Consider the following 23,666-nt stretch of genomic DNA (forward strand, 5'->3'; position numbering starts at 1 on the left):
TAGGCTGTACATGACAGGCCATGCCACTGGGATGGGAGGAGGCAGGAGAGGAGTGAAGGAGGAGGGATAGAGAAGGAAAGAGGGGAAGAAATGAAGAGGAAAAAAAGGAGGGAGGGAAAGAAAGGTGGAAAAGACTGCTTTTGCGACTGATTGCTTCAATAGTGGGGTTATTATTGGTCGTTTTGAGGGATGGAAATTCTACACTAGCTTTAGCCTTCCAGGAAAGAGCTCAAATTTAATAAATTGATCGCTTGCTGGTTGAAGCTCTCCTTCTGTGCCTCTGTTTGATCACAGTTAGAGTTATTGGTCTGAATGGTGCCTGACTCTTAAGTGTGTGTTTCAGTCTTCATGCACGTGTGCGTGAGTGTGCATGGCTTATATTCTGACCACACATGCATACTACTGCAAATCTCTGGCATACTTAATGGGTCGTGTGTGTGTGTGTGTGTGTGTGTGTGTGTGTGTGTGTGTGTGTGTGTGTGTGTGTGTGTGTATGTGTGTGTGTGTGTGTGAGTGGGTGTGTATTTAAAACTGGAGATTTTTGATTGACGGGTGTCGAGGCTCTTTGCACCTGTCTCTGGCATCACTAATGGAGCTGTGAACACAGGAGGTGAAGTAAGTGTGCCTGTGTGTGTGTGTGTGTGTGTGTGTGTGTGAAGTAAGTGTGCCTGTGTGTGTGTGCCTGTGTGTGTGTGTGCCTGTGTGTGTGTGTGTGTGTGTGTGTGCACTTTAGCTGCTGCTTGATGGAGTGGTCCTCTGTGACATACACTCGGGTGGAGGTGGGTGGGTAAGTTGGGGGGGGGGGCATCTCCTCCTTGCTTTGTCGTTAATTGCCCCTACTCCATAACCTGCTGAGCCGCCGCGGAGGAGGAGGAGGAGAGACGGGGTGGGGGGGGGGGGGGGCTGGGTTGGGGGAACAAGAGTAGAGGGGGAGGAGTGGCGCTGTCTGCCATCTGCTCTGACTCCTGACCCCACCCCACAACCACGTGCACTCCACCCTCCTCTCTTCGCTACACATTACCTCTCCCGCCATTTTCAGGGTCCTCGGGGGATTGTTTCTTTTATTCCACAGTGAAAAGAAATCTTTGTATGCGCGTTCATTTTAGCATGTTGCTGTGTGTGTTTGTGTGTGTGTGTAACGTTGTTACCTTCCATGAACAAGCCACCCACCCCCTAATTACATTCAATGATGCACACGTGCCTCTGTATGGTTATTAGAAATACACAATGCACGCTTAGCGGTACCAAAAGAAGACAATTACTTACACAATACTTCCCTTCCACTGCTTGTCTGTGCAGCTGTGTGTGTGTGTGTGTGTGTGTGTGTGTGTGTGTGTGTGTGTGTGTGTGTGTGTCTGTGGGTGTGTTTGCAAATACACACTCGATTGAAACAGGGCGTTCAGTGAATTGAAGGAAAAAATCTCAGCCACCCCATGAAACACGTGGAAAGAGAAGGGGAGGAGAAGAAAAGGGGAAGAACTGTAAAGGAGATAAAGGGAGATAGATAGAGAGAGGGAGAAAAAAGGGAAGGTGGGAAAGAAAGAGGAAAAAATAAAAAGAGGGTGAGGCAGAAAAAAAGTGACAGAGAGAGGATCCTCTGTGAGAGTGGTAACAAGTGTCTGGCTCTTTGTGCCTTGATGTATTGTTCCAGTAGCAGAAGGAGACAGCCTGTCGTGGCTTGTGATTGACAACCAGATGAATTGTGGAACAGTCTTAAAATAGGTTGCCCAGCTGTGTGAGTGTGCATGTGTGTGAGTGTGTATGAGTGCGCACATATATGTTCTATTAAACAGGAGCAATTCATCCATTATTGACATGTGCTTGTCACTGTGGCTTGGTTTGCTGCATTCTGACTATATATTGGAGAATAGAATAGATGTTTGAGTGAGTTTGATTACAATCTCACATGCTAGCGTTGCTTGTGATGTACCCAACGTGACATATGTGGTATGTTTCCCTACTTGATCATACTTTGCTAAATGTATCAAGGTAGTTTAAAAAAAACACACACATTTATATAGGTGGATGCTGTTTTTCACATTTAGTTTAACTGCAATATGAATGTTATCCATCAAATAAATGTGTGGTTCAGACATGTTTTCCAACAGCTTTGCACCTACACATGAAGCACATAGTTACACTCCTTCTAATAGCAACACCTATTGCCCCAGATTGGACACAGACAGTGTATGACAGAGAGGCTTTGACACTGATTGCTGCTTAAAAGTAAAAAGAATTAGAAGGGGAAACAAAATGATGTATGGATGTATAACATGTTCAGCTCCACTGACAAATGCAAGCTCAGCATCTCTCACCCTCCTCCTCCCAAACCTCCACCTCTCCAAAATGGCAATTGCCAACAGTCCATCAGTGCTCTGGCATTAATGGGCTGCCCCCATGCCCCCCTGGGTATTGTAGTATAATTAAAGGGCATTCACCCTCAGGGCCACTCTGATGTCAGCGCCGAGAGCTGTTCCCCAAGAGGGATATCACATAATGCAGCGAGAGGACTTCCACCATCTGAAATCAGGTTTGTTTAAGTCAAACATGGCCTAGAGACTTCACAGTCACAGAAAATATTTGAAATGCATGTAGAAATATCACAGGAGTCATGCATGCATACATCACAATGAATTGTGTGAGTTGTAGCTGTGTGCTCCCCGGGGACGTCCGCCTCGGAAAGGTCTGAGGGCCAACGGGGCCAACGCTGGCCCCTAAGGTGACAATAATAATCAAGGCATGGAGGGGGTAGTGTGGTATGTGAGGTGGGGGGATCTAACCATCATGATTACAGCAAAATTGAATTCCCATAGGGGCCATATATGTGAGAGGACGCAGGCTGGAATATAGGCCAACCATATGGATATGCTGTGATGATGAAAGACACTGCTGCAGAGGTATACAATATGCATCCCTCAAGCCAAACAATGCTGCGATTTTCCTTTTTTTCACCATTTACCACATAAAGGCCAGTGAGTTCATCGGCCATTCCACCACTGCTGCAGTGTAACTGTAGTGTGTGGCGGCTGCCAGGGCACACTGCCAGCACATCATTGTATATCCTCGTATACTCTATGGCCTGGAATGCTGGACGCAATCCAAGCTGAGTCACAACCTTGATTTACCTACAAGAAGCAGGAAAGCAAATGCTTAGTCAACCTTAATGGATGGGTTCACATTTTTTCATCTTATAACAAAACTCTGATACCCATATGCTGTAATTGTTTTAAATGGTCGTATCAGTATCCTTTAAAGGGAAAAAGGAAAGTTTTGTTTCATGTAGCTACAGTACTGTACAATGTGTGAAGTGACAATAATGATTTTGCATTTTTAAATTTCAAAAGGATCCAAAGTGTAGAAGTGTTATATCTCAATCAAACCTTTTGAGGCTAAAACCATTTTATATTAAAGTTTAAAATAAAATCTGATATTGATATCAGCTGAGGCATGTCATAAACAAATATTTTGATATTGATCCCTTAGATTTGGTTTATAAAGGACCAATTGTGACCACAATATGTAATGAGCAGGACAAGTGCTCTTAAAGACCAGCTTTGTTATGGACATACTGTTTTTGAAATTACCACAAAAAGTCATTTCTTCACTGCAATTTCTTGTCGCTTATTGCGTGTGTGCGTGCACGTGTGTGCGTGTGTGTGTGTGTGTGTGTGTGTGTGTCTGTGTGTGTATGTGACACTCTCTACTGTATCTCTTGGCTCTGTTGTCAACCAGTTTCTTTTTCTCTCACTTTCTTTTTACCCATCATTCTCAATTACTCAGTATTAGCTGAATCCCCTCCCTCATCACACACTCTCTTTCTCTCTCATCTTTCTTTGATGGGATCCTGTTATCTTGCATATAATATGATTGTGGTCTGGTGCAGTGGGCCTGTACCAACAAATGCCATTGTGCATGGGGGGTTGGCAGATCCCTCTGAAGACATGCCAGTTCCTGTGCCAGGCAGGCACACACACACACACACACACACACACACACACACACACACACACACACATACACACACACACACACACACAGTAGTTATCAAGCAAAGCCCGACAAGTGGGGAGCTTATAGAACTGCAGAAAAGGCCTGGCATGCATCCACCCATAGGCCTCTTACCCCCACCCCCACCTTCTCTACTTAGCACAGTGGGGGGTCAGTACACACACACACACACACACACACACACACACACACACACACACACACACACACACACACACACACACACACACACACACACACACACACACACACACACACACACACACACTCCATCCACCCCCTGCAGAAAAAACAGCTTCTGTATTGTGCTTCTGTGTTATTCTTCCTTTTCAGCCAATCCCAGCTCTCACGGTGAAGACAGGAGCGCTGCGATTCGCCTGAGCTTTCACTCTAACAAAGACATCTCGATGGGATCAAAGCGTTTTGGGCTGACGCACACACAAAGAAAAAAAACATGCAACATGCTCCAGTCATGTTGAATCACATACTTGTCTTCTTTGTTTCATTTCAGAATCAAAACCCAACAGGGTATCTTAATGTGGAGCGACTAAGGATGGTTATTAAAGGGTCAGTTCACCCAAATTACAAAATAACACATTTAGAAGTGGTATACAGACATGCAGATAGTTTTGTTTTTTTGTTTTTTCTGGGTTAGGGTTTCTGTCACCACTCCTAATACAACAGAGATGAATGGGATTTTGATTTTAACACTCAAAGCATTGAAAAATTAAATTAAATGTAATTTAATAGCAACTTGTCTTTCCATAAAAACTGTCCCCATTACTGAAAATAATCTGTCAACAGCTTTCATAGGGATTATTTCTTCAGCAGTAAAATGAAAACCTTTGACAGCCAGATCTGTGGAGAGAAATACGTTTTTTGGTTGTTTTTTGTTGTAATAAAAGCAGGATTTAAAGCAATAGCTCTTGTTTGTCTTGAGATATACACTTATGCTAGTTAGGTGAGATTGACACTGCATGTCTGCGCAGTAAACATGAAGCTACAGAAAACAGCTGATTCATTTATTTTAGCAAAAAGACTGAAAACAGAGTGAAACAGTATAGACTCCACCTATCAGCAGCTCTCAACTTACTAAGTGACACTTAATATCTCATTAGTTTAATCTGTACAAAAAGTGTAAAAATGACACTTACAGGGGATTGCGTACCAGACTATTTCATGAGTAGGAGCAGTGATTTCCTAAAGTCTTGTTTACATTTAAAAAGAACTACAGTTAGGCTTCTTACTTCTTACATACTTCTTTTCCAGTTTTTGAGCTAGTCTAGGCAGCACAGATCTGTAAGGGAGCAAATGAGCATATTGCTTACAAGCTTGAAGGAATAAGCGTAACTATTTCTGATTGCTAACAAGCAAAACGCATAAGAATTTTTTCTTCCTCTGGCCTCTTCTTCTGGTAAAAATTTGAATCTCTGTCAGCCATATTGTCACCCTGCACTTTGCCCTCTCTTTTTCCAACAATGATGTTGCTGAGTGAGCTCATTGTGTCCCTCTGCTGCCTTTGCCATTGTTTTGTTGTCTTTATAGAACTGTATTGGTACTCCAGTCCACCTGTGCATGTCTCATACACACACACACACACACACACACACACACACACACACACACACACACACACACACACAGATGAGCGTGGAACCTCCACAGCTGCCTGATCGGCACGTGGCTTGACCTTAACTATTGATATGTCAAGGGTCACAGGTTGCCTTCCAACAGATGGACTCTGAGTGTGAGTGTGAGTGTGAGTGTGAGTGTGAGTGTGAGTGTGTGTGTGTGTGTGTGTGTGTGTGTGTGTGTGTGTGTGTGTGTGTGTGTGTGTGTGTGTCGGGGGTTGGTAAGGCTGCTTTTTGGTGTGTACTCGCATGGCTTTAAGCTGACAACAAACACAACCCAACGAGTGGGTGGGAGTGTGGAGCAGGCCTGGCGTGTGCCGGGGTCTTGACAGGTCAGAGGTCAATGAAGCTGACAAAGGCCATCAGCTCCACTGAGGTCACTCGCCCACAACTCCTTTTTGGCCATTCACAGCCTTTTATTACCGCGCTACCAGTGACCTGACATTTAACGGTGCGATTCTTAAAGATTGACCTCAGTTCTGTCAAAAAGGAGCGGGGTGGCTGCTAATTAAAAGGCAGGAAGTAAATCCAAAGGTTAGGTTTGATTATGTGTGTGTGGTAAATACAGTATGTGTGTGTGTGTGGGGTAGGAGGTACACATATCCACTTGTTTTGAATTGAGGCATTCACAGAGAGGAGAAGGATGGAAAAAAAATTGCCACCATCGCCACAAAATATTTCTCTCCAGTATAAACACAGAGAGAGAGAGAGAGAAAGAAAGAGAAAGAGGAGTTGCCAGTGTGAGAGAGAAAAGGAGGGATTTGGAGAAACAGTGGAGGGGTGAAAGAGAAACAGAGAGATAGGAGGCCATGGAAAAGGCCTTGTTTGCCAGCTGGGAGAGGCATGAGATCATTGCCCCGTGCTACTCTGCGCCATTATCCCCCTAAACCCTGCACTCCTCCTGTCTCTGCCTCCTATTATCCCCCCCCCCCCCCAATATGCACACACTCACACACACTTACACACTCATCTTACTGTTCTGTTTATTGATGACTCAAGCTTGCCGTTTCTTTCCGGATACACAGTCAACACTGGAGCTCCGGCACCTCGGGGCCTAATGGACTGATCTCGACTGTTTACAGCTGTGCCCTTTTCTAGAATGACTCACAAAGGAACAAAGAGGCCTCTGTGTGCAAGAGAGCTTTTCCTATTCTCGTCAACAGGACCTTACCGGCGATGTGCGCTGTACTTTTCTTCGAAAGCCCTCCCGTCTCTCCTCCCCTGATAAGCTTGTCATCTTCTCTCCGGGCTCCCTGTCTGCTCATCCCTTCAGTTTGACAATCCCTGCCTTTCATCCTTTCATCTACAGGAGGTTCTTTACCTTGTCATCCATCATCAATTTGACCCCACAGGACTTTTCAGACTCTTCCTCTCCTCATCTGCTTATCTCTTTATCCATCATTTTTTCTTTACTCAGACAAGCAACTAAGGATGGTCATTAAAGGGTCAGATCTTTCACCACTTATCCTGTAAACACAGTTGCTCCTGAACTTGCAGTACAGTTTCAATTCCTTCGCCCCTATAAGAAGAATTTCTTCCGTGTGCTTTGAAGGCCACAATGACAACCGTGTTCTCTCATCAATATGAAATCTCTCATTAAAATCTCTCATCTCCTCATCACACCCCACCACTGTCACCCCCCCTCCTCCCCCCACTCATTCTCTTTCTCTCTTCCACCCTTGAACCTTTCACCTTTATCCCAGTTACCCGGCTCTCCTCCTGCGTGTATGTATGTTTCCGGATATGTGTCTTTCCATGCATACCTGAGGGTGTGTGCACCTCTGTGTGTGTATACTTGCCTGTTTGACATCAAATTTCCAACCTCGTTGGCTCTAAAGGGTTGTGTTTGTTTGTTTAGAGCAAAGCCCCGGCGCGAGCGCTGCGTCGGCGCTCACCGATTAGCCCGCACGGGAACAACACCCCATCGGAATGTCTGGAATTCTACACAACAAGGATTAGCTCATCCCTGTCTGTTGTCTCTGGCCTCCGTGTTTGTCATTCTTTCACTCCATGGGCTTAGATGGACAGACTGATAAATAGAAAGAAAGTGGAATAGTAGTGGTAGAGTGTTACCTGAAGGCCTTAAGCATAATCCTGTGTGCCAGTTCTGATCTGATCTGAAAAATACTTGAATTGTTCCTTGTTCTTGCTAAGTTTCTAATTGTTTTGAAGGAAAATTTCACCAAAAACAGCTGCTGGCAGCCTACCTGGCATTTTTATCCCAGTGGATAACCGGCCAAGCTCAGACAGCATGACATCATGTTCGGATATTTCCAGCACAACAACAATGGATGATTGATTTCAGGAATTCTTTCAACAATCAAAAACATGAAAGATAAGATTGTCTTTGTAGAACTCTCAGAATCAGTTAATAAAGCAGGAAAACCTACACACATTAAAAAATAGACAGACTTAAAAGTTTCAGGATCAACTGGTTTTTCTGTGACTTTCCTATCCACTTATGAGAGTTGTTTGGAGGTTAACAAACGGCATTCTGTGAAGACTAGGAACCCACTAACTAAAGCTGTACCAGATCAGGAAGGTTAAAATAAAGTTGTCAGAGCGTCATTGCAATAAAACAACAATAAACAAATAGAATGATGATATATCACAGATTGGTTTTTACCTTCAGCATTATTGTTTGGCTGCTTTTAAGCCTCTTTTGTGTGCTTTAAGGTTTAATGCCTTGCTCAAAAGCACTTTTTGGTCGGTACAGTTTATTCAGTAGCAGCTCCACTTCAGTCAGCCTCTCAGCTGCCTTTCACACAATACTATATGATAGTTGTTGTGTTGGTGCCTCCCATTCAACCATCCTAAATCCTTGCTCTCATCAGTGGAACTGTAATATTTTCCACTAATGTGCACCATGAGTGGTAGCCATTCAATGTCTTGTGTATCCTTGTGTGCCTTTTCCCTCCACGTTAAGCCTTGGTGAACACCGCCATCTCCTGGCAAATATTGTAGAACAATGAGGGAAATGAAACTGGTGTGGTTGATTGCTCAAAAAACAGAATGTTTTTGTAATATGACCTCCAAACAATTCAGAGGCAGCAAATGTCAATGACATAATATCTGCAGCATGTTGTATCATTGTCTGATGACTGATGGTTAGCTATTTAACAGTAGCAGCAACACTCCATTTGTGCATCTGTACTTCTCAGGGGGAATGTCAAAAGGCAGAAGTTAAGTGACATTTCCTGTTGCATTCTGGGAATTGATGAAGTGTGAACTTCCAGCAAACCCCCCGCCCCCCACCACCACTTCCAACATTTCATAACCAACCAAACAGTTTGAGATGCGGTAAATTAAAAGAAATAAACTTGGCATTGGAAGCATATATTCATACAATAAAAAAAAAAGAAAATATCCCACTTATGTGATAATTGTTGGTACTTTGTGTATTTCACTTTGTCACTCTTTATTAATTGATTTATTTTAATATGTGATCTTACACTATGTATGCCTGGTGCCTGAAGATGGCACTGTCCACAAGTTTTTGACAACTAAGGCCTCCATATAAATGTCTGTTATTATTTATCATCATTATCACAGTTTACCATTTTAGTAATGCAAATACTAAATAATTGTTTTTGCAGATGTTAAATGCATTTTAGTTACTTCAACAGAAGAATTCTGTTTTTAAATATGTGGTGATTATGAAGGCAAAATCAGTTAGATTTTCATTTATTTAATATTTATTTTTATTTTTTATTTTTTTAATTTGTTTAATTTTGCAAATCTTTGTTTGATCTTTTTGTTAGACACAGAACTGTGATACTTTGTCTCAAAAATCACTCTTTCCTTTTTAAAATGGATCAAATAGTGACATTTTCTTCTTATAAATATGCGCATTGTCTTATAAAACATATAACTCTGCGCAGTGCTAGTTTTTGTTTCAAGTGGTAATTCTTCCTCACATGCTGCCAGGTAGCAACAGTCATCCTTTTTTTGACTCAGGGTGCTCAGTGTTGGACTTTTTCCAAGGATGCTGTGTTTATGATACATGATGTTACAAACAACTTCCTGTTGATATCAGAACTCTGGCAGCGAAGGGAAAAATTAAGGAAAAACCCACATAGATTAATGAAAGGAGAGTGATTACATACAGTTGGAGCTTTTATCTAAAATCTCCTGCAGCTAGAAAAATCACAAGAGCAGAGCAAATCACAACCATCTCTCATGCTGCCAATATTCCATTAAGTACATTCGCCTCAAGGTGTTTTTCCCCATAGTAGTCCTTTTACTCACTGCGGTATTAAGTCATTTGTTGTAGGTGTAACCTTGATTCTTGTATTGTTTTCCTTTTATCTTTCTTTCCTTCTTCCTGTTTTTGAGTATTGTGAAAGCACATCATGTTGTTGTTGTTAAGGTAGAATTGTGCCATGCACAGCACCCACATGAATACCTTTCCATGTGTTGATGAGAGCCAGATTCATATCGTTACTTTTTTACTATTCAGATGTTTTCTCTTCTAAAATTCAGGGGGAAACTGACAAATCCTGTGGTGAGATGTCTGGTTTGTAAAGTTTGCGTTTTGTAATGAGATGAAACTATGTGTAAGTCACATTTAAAGTTTAAGCACATAAAACATAAAACATTTAGGTGTGATCACTGTTCAGCACCTGTCTCTTGTTCTTGGTCTTGTAGTTTTGAGTGGGTGAAAAAAAGGAGGGGGTCTGTAAGGGTATGATTCCTGTATCACTGAGTAAGGTTCCCAAAATACATGTGGACAGAACTGAAAGAATATGAAATGCTATTTTCAAGTTTGATCTGTAAGCAACTGAACCAAATTGCTTGGTCATGCCAAATGTAGGTGAACTCAGTTAAAGAGGAAGAGCTGACTGCAACATTATAGTAGGAAGGAACTTAAATGTCAAAACTAAAATCAGCTGAATGGTCATTCAAAGAACAGCACATAAAAATACTTGACATTTCACTAAAGAACTGTATGTGCACTTTAAATATTTGACATGCCAGTTGTATCTAAGAAGTGACAGCTTCCAATATGTTCAAGTAGTGAAAGTGTCATTTGAAATGTGAGCGATGGCTGCAGTTTATTCAGGTTCATTGGATTTGAAATGCAAAACAGGCGAAGAGTTCCAGTAAAGAGTTGTCTTATCTTAAGTTCAAAGGTACTTGTCAAAGGTACGGAAGAGGATTAGGGCCACTGTGGAAAAAAAAAGTGCGTTCTGACTTTTTTCTCAGAATTCTGAGTTTAAAGCAAGAATTCTGACTTTTTTTCTCAGAATTCTGAGTTTAAACTGAGAAATTCTCGCTTTAAACTCAGAAATCGAGAATTCGAGAATTCTGACTTTTTTCTCAGAATTCTGAGTTTAAAGCGAGAATTTCTCAGTTTAAACTCAGAATTCTGAGAAAAAAGTCAAAATTCTCGCTTTAAACTCTGAATTCTGAGAAAAAAGTCAGAATTCTCGCTTTAAACTCTGAATTCTGAGAAAAAAGTCAAAATTCTCGCTTTAAACTCAGAATTCTGAGAAAAAAGTCAGAACTCCCTTTTTTTCACAGTGGCCCTAATCCTCTTCCGTAAAAGGGTACTTACATTCAAATCAGGTCAAATGAGTATGGATCAGAGCAATTTTAATACAATATAGTCCAACAAATTTAGGGGGCTGTGTAGTTGACAATAAATTAAGACAATGAGATATGGTTAAATGATTTAGTACTGTTTTTATTCCCTGTATGTACATTGTCATTTCCCTGCAAGTGTGTGTGCACAGCCTAGAAAATAAATGTTCCAGTTTGTCAAATGTCTATTATGAAATTCTTTGGATAGCATAAACTCAGAAATCTCTGATATAGGCATCCCAAAACATGAGACGGGGGAAGAAAAAAGAAAGAAAGAAAGAAAGAAAGAAAAACATGCATATGATATCAAACAAGGGAAAAGAAGGAATTTGTTAGAATTACCCTGTAAGTGAGTGAGAAGGTAATCATGAAGTCTTGAACATTTCGCAAACCCTTGTTTCAGTGCCATCATGACTTGTGGGTTTTTTTTGCTTTGTCACCATGAACAATAATGTGATTTGTCAACTCATAATGACTGGCTCATATAAAACTAGTGGTAATTCATTATTTAATATGGATGTTGATATCTTGTATGGTTTGCACAACACTATCCAATTACTGTCTACTATGAGGAAGTGTTTGCTGTGTACACAAGTTAAAGGAAATGTCAACACCTAGATGATCATTTGTCATTCAATATGTTCTTAAGCCCTTGTGTGTGTTTTTGCTCTGTGATAGAAATCTACAAATCTCTTAATTTGACTACTTCCTGTGAGGGGACTACTTATGCAGTTTCATTTCAAAAAGGATATTATTTTCCTCTCTTGTTTTGTGTATGAGTCATCAGATGTTTTACATGATCACTTACTGTGCGTTCTCCAGCAATCTAACAAGGAAATGTACTGCATCTCACCAAGGCCAAAAGCCGGACACATTAGTAGTTTTACAGTAACAAGTTCCTGATATGTAGAAATTGGTCATAGGGTGGATTGTGTGTTTGCTCATCAGTCAGGCCTTCTGTATAAGTAGAGTGCACAGAGAGTCTTCTGTTCTTTTACAAGTGTACAGTCTTGTTTTGACAAACATCATTTGATTATGCAAACCAAGTGGAAATCATTCCCAGAAAAAGTGTGGGTGGCATTAAGTATAAGAGGAAGTGATTAAGGCAGGGTGGAAGGGATGTAAGCACCATTGTCTGGAGGTGAAGGTTTCCAGTCAGTCATCAATGCAGACTAATACTGAGAATTACACGTCACTCCTCACATTGAGCATCACCAAGGAAGAACACTTGACCAGAATCAAGGAACAAATGGACCACAACCATAAAGAAAACTATAAGTTGCTAATGGAGCTCTGGACCCACAATATGTTATAAGTGATGATCTAACAAAATGTACTGCCAACTTTCTGGACTCAACTTCATCATAGAATCACGTCCCATCCACTATGGTAGAAGTATGAATAGGTGGCACAGTGGTACAGTTATCACTATCCCCTCACAGCACGAGGGTTCTGGGTTTGAACCCACTGGCCAGATGGGGAGTTTGCATGTTCTTCCCATGCTTGCGTGAGTTCCCTCCAGGCACTCTGGCTTCCTCCCTCAGACCAAAAAAATGCAGGTTAGGTTAATTGGTGCCTCAAAATTGCCCGTAGGTGTGAATGTGGGTGTGAATGATTGTCTGTCTCTATTTCATGTGGTCACCTGTAATTGACTGGCGACTTGTCCAGAGTGTTCCCCACCTCTCGCCCAATGCCAGGATAAGAGAATAAGTGATAAAGAAATGAATGAATTAATGAATGAATAGAAGTATAGATGGATGGATTGCCATGAAATTGCGACTTTGGTGATCACCTAACCAACAGGTCAAAGTTTCAGGCTGTCAAATATTTTGTTTTGTGACCACATTACCAAAAAGCCGCCCATTTAGTTTGCCATAAAGAAGCAGAAAACCATTTGGACTTGAGATGACATTAAGGAAGTAATCGGCTGGAAGTGTTTTAATGTCAGCTGGTGCTTAAGGACAACTCTGCAGCTACCTAACCTATTTACACATCCTGCAAACATAGCCTTTAGCCTTCATAACATCAGCCTTCACTTGGAGTTGTGTTTATCTACACCACAGGGATTTAAGTCCAATATTCACTCTCTTTCTAACTCTGTATTAAATAACTCCTGAGGGAAATATCTGGCCCCTTTAGCTGCTAAATGCTCCACTATGTTCACCGGTTTAATCCATCACCACTTAGATCAGAGCGGCTAGAAACAAGTTTGATGAGGGCGGTGAGAGTAAATCAAAAACAGTAAACAGAGGAGAACTGCAAGATCTTTCACATTACACATAATGAAGTGTTAGTAGGAAAATAACAGCTCCAGTATATACAAATGTGTTTGTGTGTGTGTGTGTGTGTGTGTGTGTGTGTGTGTGTGTGTGTGTGTGTGTGTTTCATTCTGAGAAGAATGGCACATACTGTAAGGGTTGAAATGCCTCAGCAGAAATATGTGAATGTAGTCACTCAAAATCTACAAAAGTACAAAAGAAAGGAAATTCAAAAGGAGATATTGCAGACAGTAGTGCTGGCTTGTCTGAACAGGTGTACAAACAAAGTGTTGTGAGATGTGAGGTGTTATGAAAATGCATTTCTGGGAAACTACTTTGTTTCAGTTTCAAAGTAGATCTGTTGGGTATGGGGGTTCTTGGGAAACCCCTTGAGGTTATGAACCAATACTCTTTGCAATATAGTACAGCCAGTAAATACCCGTTTGGTAAAGCTGTTTCATCAGATGTTGATTTAACTCACTGCCTCTATTTTCTAGTGCAGTTTTTGTCCCATTTTCGGACTTTTACCGTTATCATATTACGTAATGCTGTGACCTATGTGCTGCATTTAAGGCAAGTAAGGCTACTGTGAACTTACAATATATCAGAAAACTAAGACCTAAAGCTCTTAATTGTTGCTGTCCTGTAGTTTGCTTCATTAAGAGAACTGCTAAAATGACACAGTATCACATAAGAATACAGGTCATATTATTAGGAAAGAAATCCATTTTTTGTGTCTATTAAGAAAAACTGTAAAACATTTTGTTAGATATTTTGTATTTTTATTTAAAATATATATTTAAATAAGGACAGCAAATGACTTTTCAGGACAGAAGCTAATATTTTAAGATACAAAAATGAGAGTATACAGTAAATGTTAGTTTTCACAAAGAATACATAAACAGCAACAACTACTTATAACTAAGCAGCATATATACAGTAACAAACATACAATCTGAAATATCTGTGACAACATCTCATACTCTATTCAGCAGAGAACTCTATTTGGTTTGTGTTTCACACTACACTTTGGTGGTAATGCCTTTGACTAGAGCACTTTTCTTTTGGTCAATGAGAGAGTAAGTTGACTTTCTCTGTATGTCCATGCTGGAGTGAATGACCGCTGATGACCCCTCCAAGATGAGCAGGATGAGTTTGTAATGTAGGGACCACACCGTTAAGAGCAGAATCTGACAAAACACAGAATCAGGTTTAGGTTTCAGGTGACATCTATAGGCTATATTATCATCAGAAGTAAAAACTAAATCAATTAAAACAGTTGATTTTGATCATTATCTTACCTGTTTGCTTTTCAGAGGCACAGTAGCCTCCATTTCCTCTTTCCTTCCTCCTCTGATACACTGAAACAAAATAAACAGGGAATTAGATGAAGACATAGACCAATATAATGACAAATTCATTCAAATGAGTTGTTTTGCACTGTCCAACACATCATTGGTACTTATTATTTTTTATTAAGTAGCTGTAAACACTTCATTTGGTTCATATTCAATACATCCAATGATACATATTTGTAAAAATCAAACAAAAAATGTTTTACAAACACAAATCTTCCTGAGATTCCACAAGTTTGAGCAATGTCCACTTTGTTAATGCTGGTATATGATATGCACTGTGATGTGTTAAAACAGAATCATCTTGTTTGCTTGCTGACGAGTTGTGATTTGTGCCTGATTACAACCACAATTATATTAGAAATGATTACTTAATAGACTTTAATCAGGCATCAAGGAGAGGGAAATCCCTCAAGCAATGGTGTGCAGACTTATAAGGGGCGTATCTGTGAGTTTGAAGGGTGGACATTGGAATTGGGCCTAAATCAATTTTGGTATTGTAAGTGTTGGACGCCAGACAGTATGACGCCAGAGATAACTGCAGCCCTGAGTTTGATAGCTTCATTTACATACCAGTTAACATTACGTGCAGCACCAGGGTGACAATTATTATGGCAGACAGGCAAATACCAATAGGCACAATAACCCAGGTCAAGGCCAAAGTGCCTTGTTTGGTGACAGGAAGCTTGCGAGATGGTGATTGATCTGTAAAGAGAATTGACAGTATGAAGACTGATGGACACATGGCACCTGGCTGTCAGACAGATTTCTTATGTTTTAAAGGAACAGTTGGACATTTGGAGAAATATGTTTATTCACTTTCTTGCCGACAATTTGATAAGATCAATACCACTCTCATATCTGAGTGTTCAATGAAGCTGGCACCAGTAGACTGTTAGCTAAGCTTAGCAAACGACTAGAAAAGGGGAGCAACAGCTAGCTTAGCTCTGTCCAAAAGGTAACAAAATCAGTCTACCAGTACCTGCAAAACTTGTTGACATGTTATATCAAGTTTGTGAGATAAAAAAAAACTTGCCCTTGATTACATTCTTCATGCAAAGCTAATCTAAGCATCTCCTGGCACTAACTTCATATTTAGTGCACAGAAAGGACATGGCATTAATCGACACATCTATTTCTATTCAAGGAAGTGAGTGATTGAGCATATCTCCTGCAATGTCAGACTCTTCCTTTCATGCAATATCTTCTGAGAAAGAAGAAGCAAATTTCAGAGTTTATCAGACAAACTGATACAGTTAGTTTATGCTTCCCACAGTTTCCAAATCTTTGAAGTTCACAATAATGCCTGACGTTAACTTACTGGAATGCAAATGACAAGTGGGTGCATCAAAGACTGTATTTGTTACTTTCCACTGAACCCATAAATTTACACTTTTTCACAATGATGCCAAGGAACCAGCGAAGTGAAACGTACTTACCACATTTGTCAAAACAATGCATGTCTGTGGCAGCATACTTCACATCAACCCTCTTTATCTGTTCAAATACAAAATGTGTATTCAGTTTCATTGTCTATTCAAAAAACATGCAAGTTAAACTCACAGGATTTATTACAGGAACCTACCTGGAGGCAAGCGTTGCCTTTGCATAGTTCCCCTGTCAGGTTTAGGCCAACAGATTTATGTTTTTCCTTGGAAAGAGACAAAAGAAACGTGAAACTTTTAACGCTCCATGTGTTGTGTTGTGTTGTGGTGGTTGTCACGGTTTCTGTTCTGTTTTTTTTGTTTCTTTCACAGTATGGGAGAAAAGAGATGGTTTCTGAAGCATGCTATTTAATCTCAGAGTACAAAGACACATGATCCTGTAACGACAATTCTGAACATGTCATATTGTTGATATCTGCAAATGTCTATCTTATTATAAAGGTGCAATTACCTTTAATTGCTTTGATCACTAATGCTAGTTTATACTAACAGTGTTTTCAAATGGGATTAATAGTATCATTATTTATTTATTGTTGGTTTTTATTAATGATTTACCACATGAATTAAACACAAATGAACTATACTTTGTGTTTATGTTTTCAAACAAATATAAAAAACCAATACTGAAAATAGGGATTGTTACGCTCCTTTCACACATGCAGTCTATCCCTGAAATGCTCAGGAACATTTCCTGCATGGGGTCATGTGTGAATGGGAGCAGGTAAAGATGTTGTGGGAAATCTGTACAGTCAATCTCCCACCTCAAGATCGAGTAATATTTCTGGGAAAACGCCCGTAAGTCTCTGTTGTGAATGAAAATAGTAACATCGCAGGGAATGGTACATAAAGGTATTTCACATGGCTCAAAATACGGGTCAAGTTCTGTGAGATGAGTGCAGCTTGGTTTTGGCTAATTTGTTTTGAGTATAAACTTTCTCATATTACAGTTACAGTAAAATATGTTTTCGGTATCATTTGGGGTCAGAAATAGGACATGCGTCAACAATATCTTGATTCATATTTGATCAGGGCTGCCTTTATTTTGGTTAGCATCCGTAAGTGCTGCATTACCGCCATCTACTTGAATTGTCCCTTGTACCATCTTTTCCAGCATTATGTACCATGGCATGTGTGAAAAGATGCAAGTCGTTGAATGCAAATGTTCTTGAATGTAGCTGCATGTGTGAATAGTGAAAATCACTAGCGGTGCCAGAAAGTTTATCCCAGTAATTTACCGGGACTATGTGGAACTATGTGTGATTTACAGCGAACAATAGAAAGATTTGAGACGGTAACTAGTTGACTGAACGACTGTGACAACCGCCAAAACTTGAACAAAACTCAACACTAACAGACAAACATTATATTGGTAAAACTGATAAGCCTCATATGCGGGAGTTGGTGCTCGATACATGAATTACAAAAAAAAACCTTTGAAAGTGGGTGTATACAGTCGAAAAAAGTTTTGGGATCACATAGACTGTTTCCTAGCAACAAAAAGAAAACATACAAGAAACTAACAAATAAAAATAAAGCGATATGTGTACGATTGCAATCTCCCACCATCTCCCACCATCTCCTACCATTATCAAAACACTAACAAATAAGGGACCTTCTTTTTCCAGTCTGCCCAACTAAGTCATAGGGGACTTAGGTTCCCATGGTAAGTGCACAACACTTACCACACGCACGGAGTGTGTCTCAGTAGTTTGGCACATGGTAGATGCTTCAGATTTCACACACAGCCCCACAGAGAAAGTCGCATTGATCTGTGACAACATCTTCACCTCTTCGTGACCCTGTTGTCTCTTCACAGACACCTCCGGTGCTGGAAATGATTGTAATGCTGTTATTATCATGTCATATTCCACAGTAACTGACTGTTGTGTGAAATAATCAGATGCGCCAATGTGACATAAATTGTTACCTTGAAATCTCCCATCAACAAAGGGACACCTGATCCAGGACTGAGAGCCTGCAGTGAACTAAAGAAGACAATTACAGTTAGATTTGATCAAGTGGATTTTGTTACCTCTATCAATAGAGCCAATGTACTGTAGGTGTTTACCCCTCAACTCTTGAACTATTCCTTTATCACAGCTATGTTGTAACACTAACTTATGTTATTCAAGCCTTAATAAGAACAGCAGTTGCACAATAACCAATCTTAGGCTCTACTCTATATCCTTGTTTGATTTCCAGCTCAAAAGACTCCTAATTTATCTAATACTGGCCATTAATGAAGGCCCTCAGTTCATCGTCTGTCGGAAACAGATGCTTTTTTTGTGTCTCTTTAAGGCCCACCCTGTTTTTATTGGTTAGCTCTCTGCAAACTAAGCAGGCTTTGTAAACAAACAATGGTAGTTGGATTTAATTTTTTTCCCTGCTCTTCCTGCAAGTTGTGGATCTCTGACTATATTTAACATGGACATCTGACATGGTGACAATATATAAATGACAGAAAAGGTCAAAAACATTTTATGTCCCCTTTCAGTAAAGACAGAGAATCCCACGTGTGAGAAGTAATGCCTACTAACTAACTAACTAACTAACTAACTAACACAATGGTATTGGTACTAACATGATTATGTTAGCTGTATTATTTCTTTACAGTGAAACTCCTGAAGCACCAAACGGTAAAAGTTATCCTTACCTTCATGCAGAGTTGAGGGTGTGCATCCACTTTGGTAAATGTTACCTGCAGAGCAAAGTTTGATGAATTAGTTATACATTTAATAACAATCTTTACACACTAACAGTGTTGCTACTACTTAAGTGGATGTGTAAGTATTTAGCTTAGGTCATAATGACTACATGAGTCATGTTTTGTTTGGGTTCAGATTTAATTGCTCTTTGGAATCAGATGAGACTTCCCGCGTCACTGGTAGCTATTTTTATATCAACAAAGAATTCCCTTCTCAAGTGACATCCTTCTCAAGTGACATGGCTTCATTGTTTATCCAATGACATTCTTTCCAGGTGTTTTATACAGTATAAGCAGCTGGTTGGATATGCATACGTTTAGTTTGACGTATAACAACAACACAACTCAACACGATGTAACCCAAGGAAAAGCCCACACTCAAGTGATGCGTCACACCGTGTACTTTAATATGTAAACACTACTCAGTGACATCTTCTGAGTAACAGAGACGTACGTAGCATCAGTTACAGCCTCATTTGAAGTTTGTTTTGCTGTGATCATCTAACTTCCTTGTATAAAAGTGTGTTCAGTGTTAGAGGAAGATGTTAGCCCATATTCAAAACAGCTGGTAAATTAGTCAGTGGTGGAAAGTAACTTATTAAATTTGCTAAAGTTCTGTTAAAGCACTTTACTTATTTTCATTTGATGCTACTCTATACTTCCGCTCTCCACATTTCAGGTAGAAATATTGTACTTTCTACTCCACTACATTTATTTGACAGCTTTAGTTACTTTTCAGATGAAGATTTAACATAATGGATAATATAACAAGCTTTAAAATATTCCACATTGTTAAAGATGAAACCAGTGCTTTATAACCTTTTTGGCTTTTGAAATCTTACAAAAAACAGTGTGTGGTCTTGGTCACATTCATACATGTCTATGAGCTCCATCAAATAGTGATCTTTCCCTCTGAACTCACATGGACAGATGTATGTATCAGAGCTTTGTTTCGTCTTTCTTTCCACATTAATCATATCATGAACTAAACTTGCTCACTGTGAAGTAGTTGAAAATAGCTCCATCTCCAGCTGCTACAACAACAACATTCTGCTCTAACACTGATGCTACAGTATTAATAATCTGATGATGTCATATATAATGTGAATCAGAAGGACCAAACCACTACTTAACACTGTAGTTACATTTGGTTGTTAATACTTATGTTCTTTTACCTAAGTAGGGTTAGGGTTAGGTTAGTAGAATTTTTCATGCAGGCCTTATATTTGTAATGGAGTATTTCTACATAGTTGTATTGGTACTTTTTACTTTTACCAATATAAAAGGATCCGAGCACTGCTTCCACCTCAGACAGATATTCCCCTCCAGTAAAACCATGACTGGTTCAAACTACTGACAACTTGTTATGATTACTCACCTGTTGAGTAAGTGTCACAAAGATCAGTGACTAATCAGTGATACTCTGATACCCTGATGATACATACTGTAGGATTAAGATCATGAGTGACTCGTGATCTCAAAACTTTGCACTGAAGCTACTGAACATGTCAAAGGTTTACGTACCTTTTCTCTGCTAACATTCTGTGAGGATAGGGGCAGATCTTCACAGATGCCATCCTCTCTTTTTTGACACAAAGATACTGCAGCAGCAACTGGACAAGCAGGCTGCCATGATAGCACCTCCTCCAGTGGGTCAAAAGTAATTCCAAGCCACAGCTCCTCCAGACCTGCAGGGATAACACAAGTGATATCACAATCTTGTCAAAGAATATGTTATCAGTTTTTACAGCAGGGAATCCCCTATAACTAAACACGATGAGGTGACTCACGGTCTTCGAACGGGCATACTCGGACTCTGGGGGCATCAATCACAGCAGACCATCCCTGTGAGGAATTTGATAGTGAAAGGCAAAAGGTAAACCCCTGTACACAGTTCTATACAAATAGAAACTAATCCTACATGCTGAAAACCAACAGTGTTGACAGGAATTCTTACCTCAATGCAGAGGCAGGGCAAAGGTCTGGAATACGGGAGGGTGACTCTCTTCACAAGTTCCTCTTTCTTTATCTGAGTGTAAACAAACCTTTATAAAAATGTAGTCACATTTCTTTGACATGTGAAATGTTGCTTATATGCACTGTGTATGTAATATGTAATACTGTAAATTGGGCCATTTTGCATAATGACTACTTATAATTTTGATACATTAAGTACATTTTGCTGCCAAAACTTTTACTTAGGTAAGGTTTTCTTTTTCTTTGTGCCATTGCTGGAAAAAAAATCTGAGCACTTCTTCCACCACTGTCTTCAACCTAACAAATACACACAAACAACCAGTGTTTCCAATCAACCTTGTCTGCATATCTCTGGATTGTGGGAGTACAAACGATCAACTACAATATCTCCCATAGGCACAAGGAGAACACAAACAGAAAAATCCCAATTGAGTCACTGGATCCCTGGATGAATCCTGGATCATCTTGAATCATCACTGTTTTCATCTGCTATTGACATGAAGTGTACATGTTCCATATTTATATCTTCTTGCACTGCTCTGTAGTACTAAATTCAAGATCCCATTGGGTTAGAGCCAATATTTCACAACACAAAAAAACTATTCTGATTCTCATTTCCTATTATTAGAGGGACTAACCAGGGCATTAGCCCCTGTGCCAGAACAGATGAAATGCTTAAGGCACAGGCGGAGGTAGTAGTTGCGATTTTCAAGCATGTCCGTAACATTGACACTCAGCTCCTTCTTCTCTGGGTTTACATCATACGACAGCCTTCCAGCTGAAACAGAAAGAATCCAATATTAGTAAAACTCACTCATCAGTACATGTGAGGGCTTACATCTCTCCTATTGCAGTGGTATTCAAACTGAGATATGTGGCTGTAAGATGAATTTGAGGCTTAACACAATGATTAACAGGTCAAAAGGGTTGTATGTGAGACGTATTGCTTTATTTATTTAAGAAACAATTTTACTTACTAATGCATTGTGGAACATGTCTTCTCAAATCTTCATGGTTGCATTCTGGCGTGAAAAGTAACAACTTTTAAAAAGTCAGCATGGGGAAGAAATGACTGCAAGTAAAATGTGACAAAACTTTCTCAACTCTTAGATAATTAGTATTGCTACACTTTTCTAACAGTGTTAATTATCTACCCTTATCTCAACATAGGTGGGGTCAAAGTTTTTACCATAGTGATTGTTTCTATCAATTATAAGGAAACACTTGGGGGATTACACATTGACTTAAACTACTGACTAAACGATCCATCCTCAGATACAGCTTCTCGTTTACTCATAAGTGTGTATGTGTATGTGAGTATGCAGATGTGCAAATGAGAACATGTTCATACTTGGAGCATTATAGGTGCCAGTCCATGTTATGCCACAGTAGTTCGGGAACGTTTTCAATATTATTTGTACTTGTTGGTTCGGTGCAATGTCAGTACAATCATCCACAACCTCCACCTTCAGGAAAAGGGAAAATAATACATAAGCTGTCACACATCTGCCACAGAACAGCAATACCTTCATGAAAACCTCTTAATGTGTTTGGACCTATATCAATACCTAACCGATGTTTTGGTGATAAATGAGCTATTCTGAAAGTTCATTGCTTATCTATAATATAAAAAATACACAACAGATTAAGTTTTCTTAAGATTTCATTGTGAAATGAAAATGTTTATTAATGCAAAATCATCCAGATGTTACTCTTCATTAATTTGCTCTTTTAGTGATGGAATTTACTCCCTTAAACTCCTATTTCCTACACTCAATACTGTCGAGTAAATCAGAATCGATATTTGGGTGATGCCAGCAGTGATGTTAACAGTACCTGCTGTCCAGACATGCTCTCTCTAGATGCTTTTTCGAAACTGAGGATTCTGCAGTGGGTCAACATCCCTGCTGTCTCTGTGCAGATGGTCATACCATGGATAGGCTCTGGAGAAAAACAGTGATAGCAGCTTTAAGCCAACCAGCAATTCATTCATAATCAAAACTACTGCTGCATGTTTTACATTTTAATGACAGAGCGGACTAAAGATTGACGTAATCCAAGGGATTTCCCCATGCCAGCGTGGAGAGTGAAACTATCCATAGAGGTTATTACATAGTGCTGCTGATGCAGACAATTGTATGTGTGTGTGCCAGCATGTGTGTGTTTGGCCAACACCTTATCAGATCAGGAATCAGGAACAGAAAATGTCACATATTCATGATCAAAAAGCAGAAGTTTGATAGTGTTTGACTACGTACATGCAACTTCCTTCCCTGTTAATCTGCATTTTTCTGCTTTCCATGCTCCTAAATATGTCATCTTTGATAAGCATCTTTAACCATGACTAGCACCAGCATAGACATGACTACAATCAAAAAGTACTTCCTCATCAACACAAAGTTAAATAATCACAACTTCTGTAAGTGTGAAGGTCAGTTCTAGAGAACAAACAGTAATTCTGCTGAATAAAGATGCTGCGGACAATATTTACACAATATCCTGATTTTAAGAAGCTAGCACCACCCTTCTGATTAGGACCTTATTCTTACCCACCAGAATTACTAATATTAAAAGTTTAGCAGCCCAAATGTTTGGGTGACTCTGTTTGCTTGACTGAAGATGAGATGCTCTATACAACAGCATCTCAAGAACAAATAATGATAAAAAAGCCAAACATTGTCCTTAAAGTTGCCCTGTAAAGTTAT

The 23,666-nt window shown here is 39.8% G+C and overlaps 1 protein-coding gene across 1 annotated transcript; it reads right to left on the minus strand.

Annotated features, from left to right (window-relative positions):
* Window positions 1–14,293: 14,293 nt before the first annotated feature.
* On the minus strand, window positions 14,294–21,677 carry il17rel (interleukin 17 receptor E-like). Its single transcript, XM_053314239.1, has 12 exons — window positions 21,600–21,677; window positions 20,942–21,013; window positions 20,775–20,829; window positions 20,509–20,672; window positions 18,934–18,978; window positions 18,208–18,265; window positions 17,963–18,108; window positions 16,421–16,486; window positions 16,275–16,332; window positions 15,409–15,540; window positions 14,782–14,841; window positions 14,294–14,670 (listed from the first exon to the last, which is right to left on the minus strand). The coding sequence occupies exons 1-12, from the start codon at window positions 21,675–21,677 to the stop codon at window positions 14,549–14,551; spliced, it is 1,056 nt and encodes a 351-aa protein (XP_053170214.1). The 3' UTR covers window positions 14,294–14,548.
* Between the last annotated feature and the right edge of the window lie 1,989 nt (window positions 21,678–23,666).

This window comes from Scomber japonicus, chromosome 23, assembly GCF_027409825.1.
Source record: "Scomber japonicus isolate fScoJap1 chromosome 23, fScoJap1.pri, whole genome shotgun sequence".
Lineage (NCBI taxonomy): Eukaryota > Metazoa > Chordata > Actinopteri > Scombriformes > Scombridae > Scomber > Scomber japonicus.

What these genes read in the sequence shown, in the direction of transcription:
- il17rel (XM_053314239.1), bottom strand. Translation starts at nt 21,677, where the DNA reads ATGCTTGAAAATCGCAACTACTACCTCCGCCTGTGCCTTAAGCATTTC. An exon ending in TGTTGATGGGAGATTTCAAG is followed by an intron (nt 18,109 to 18,207) that starts GTAACAATTTAT and finishes AATCATTTCCAG; the next exon opens with CACCGGAGGTGTCTGTGAAG. An exon ending in GCTGCACGTAATGTTAACTG is followed by an intron (nt 14,842 to 15,408) that starts GTATGTAAATGA and finishes ATTTTGTTTCAG; the next exon opens with TGTATCAGAGGAGGAAGGAA.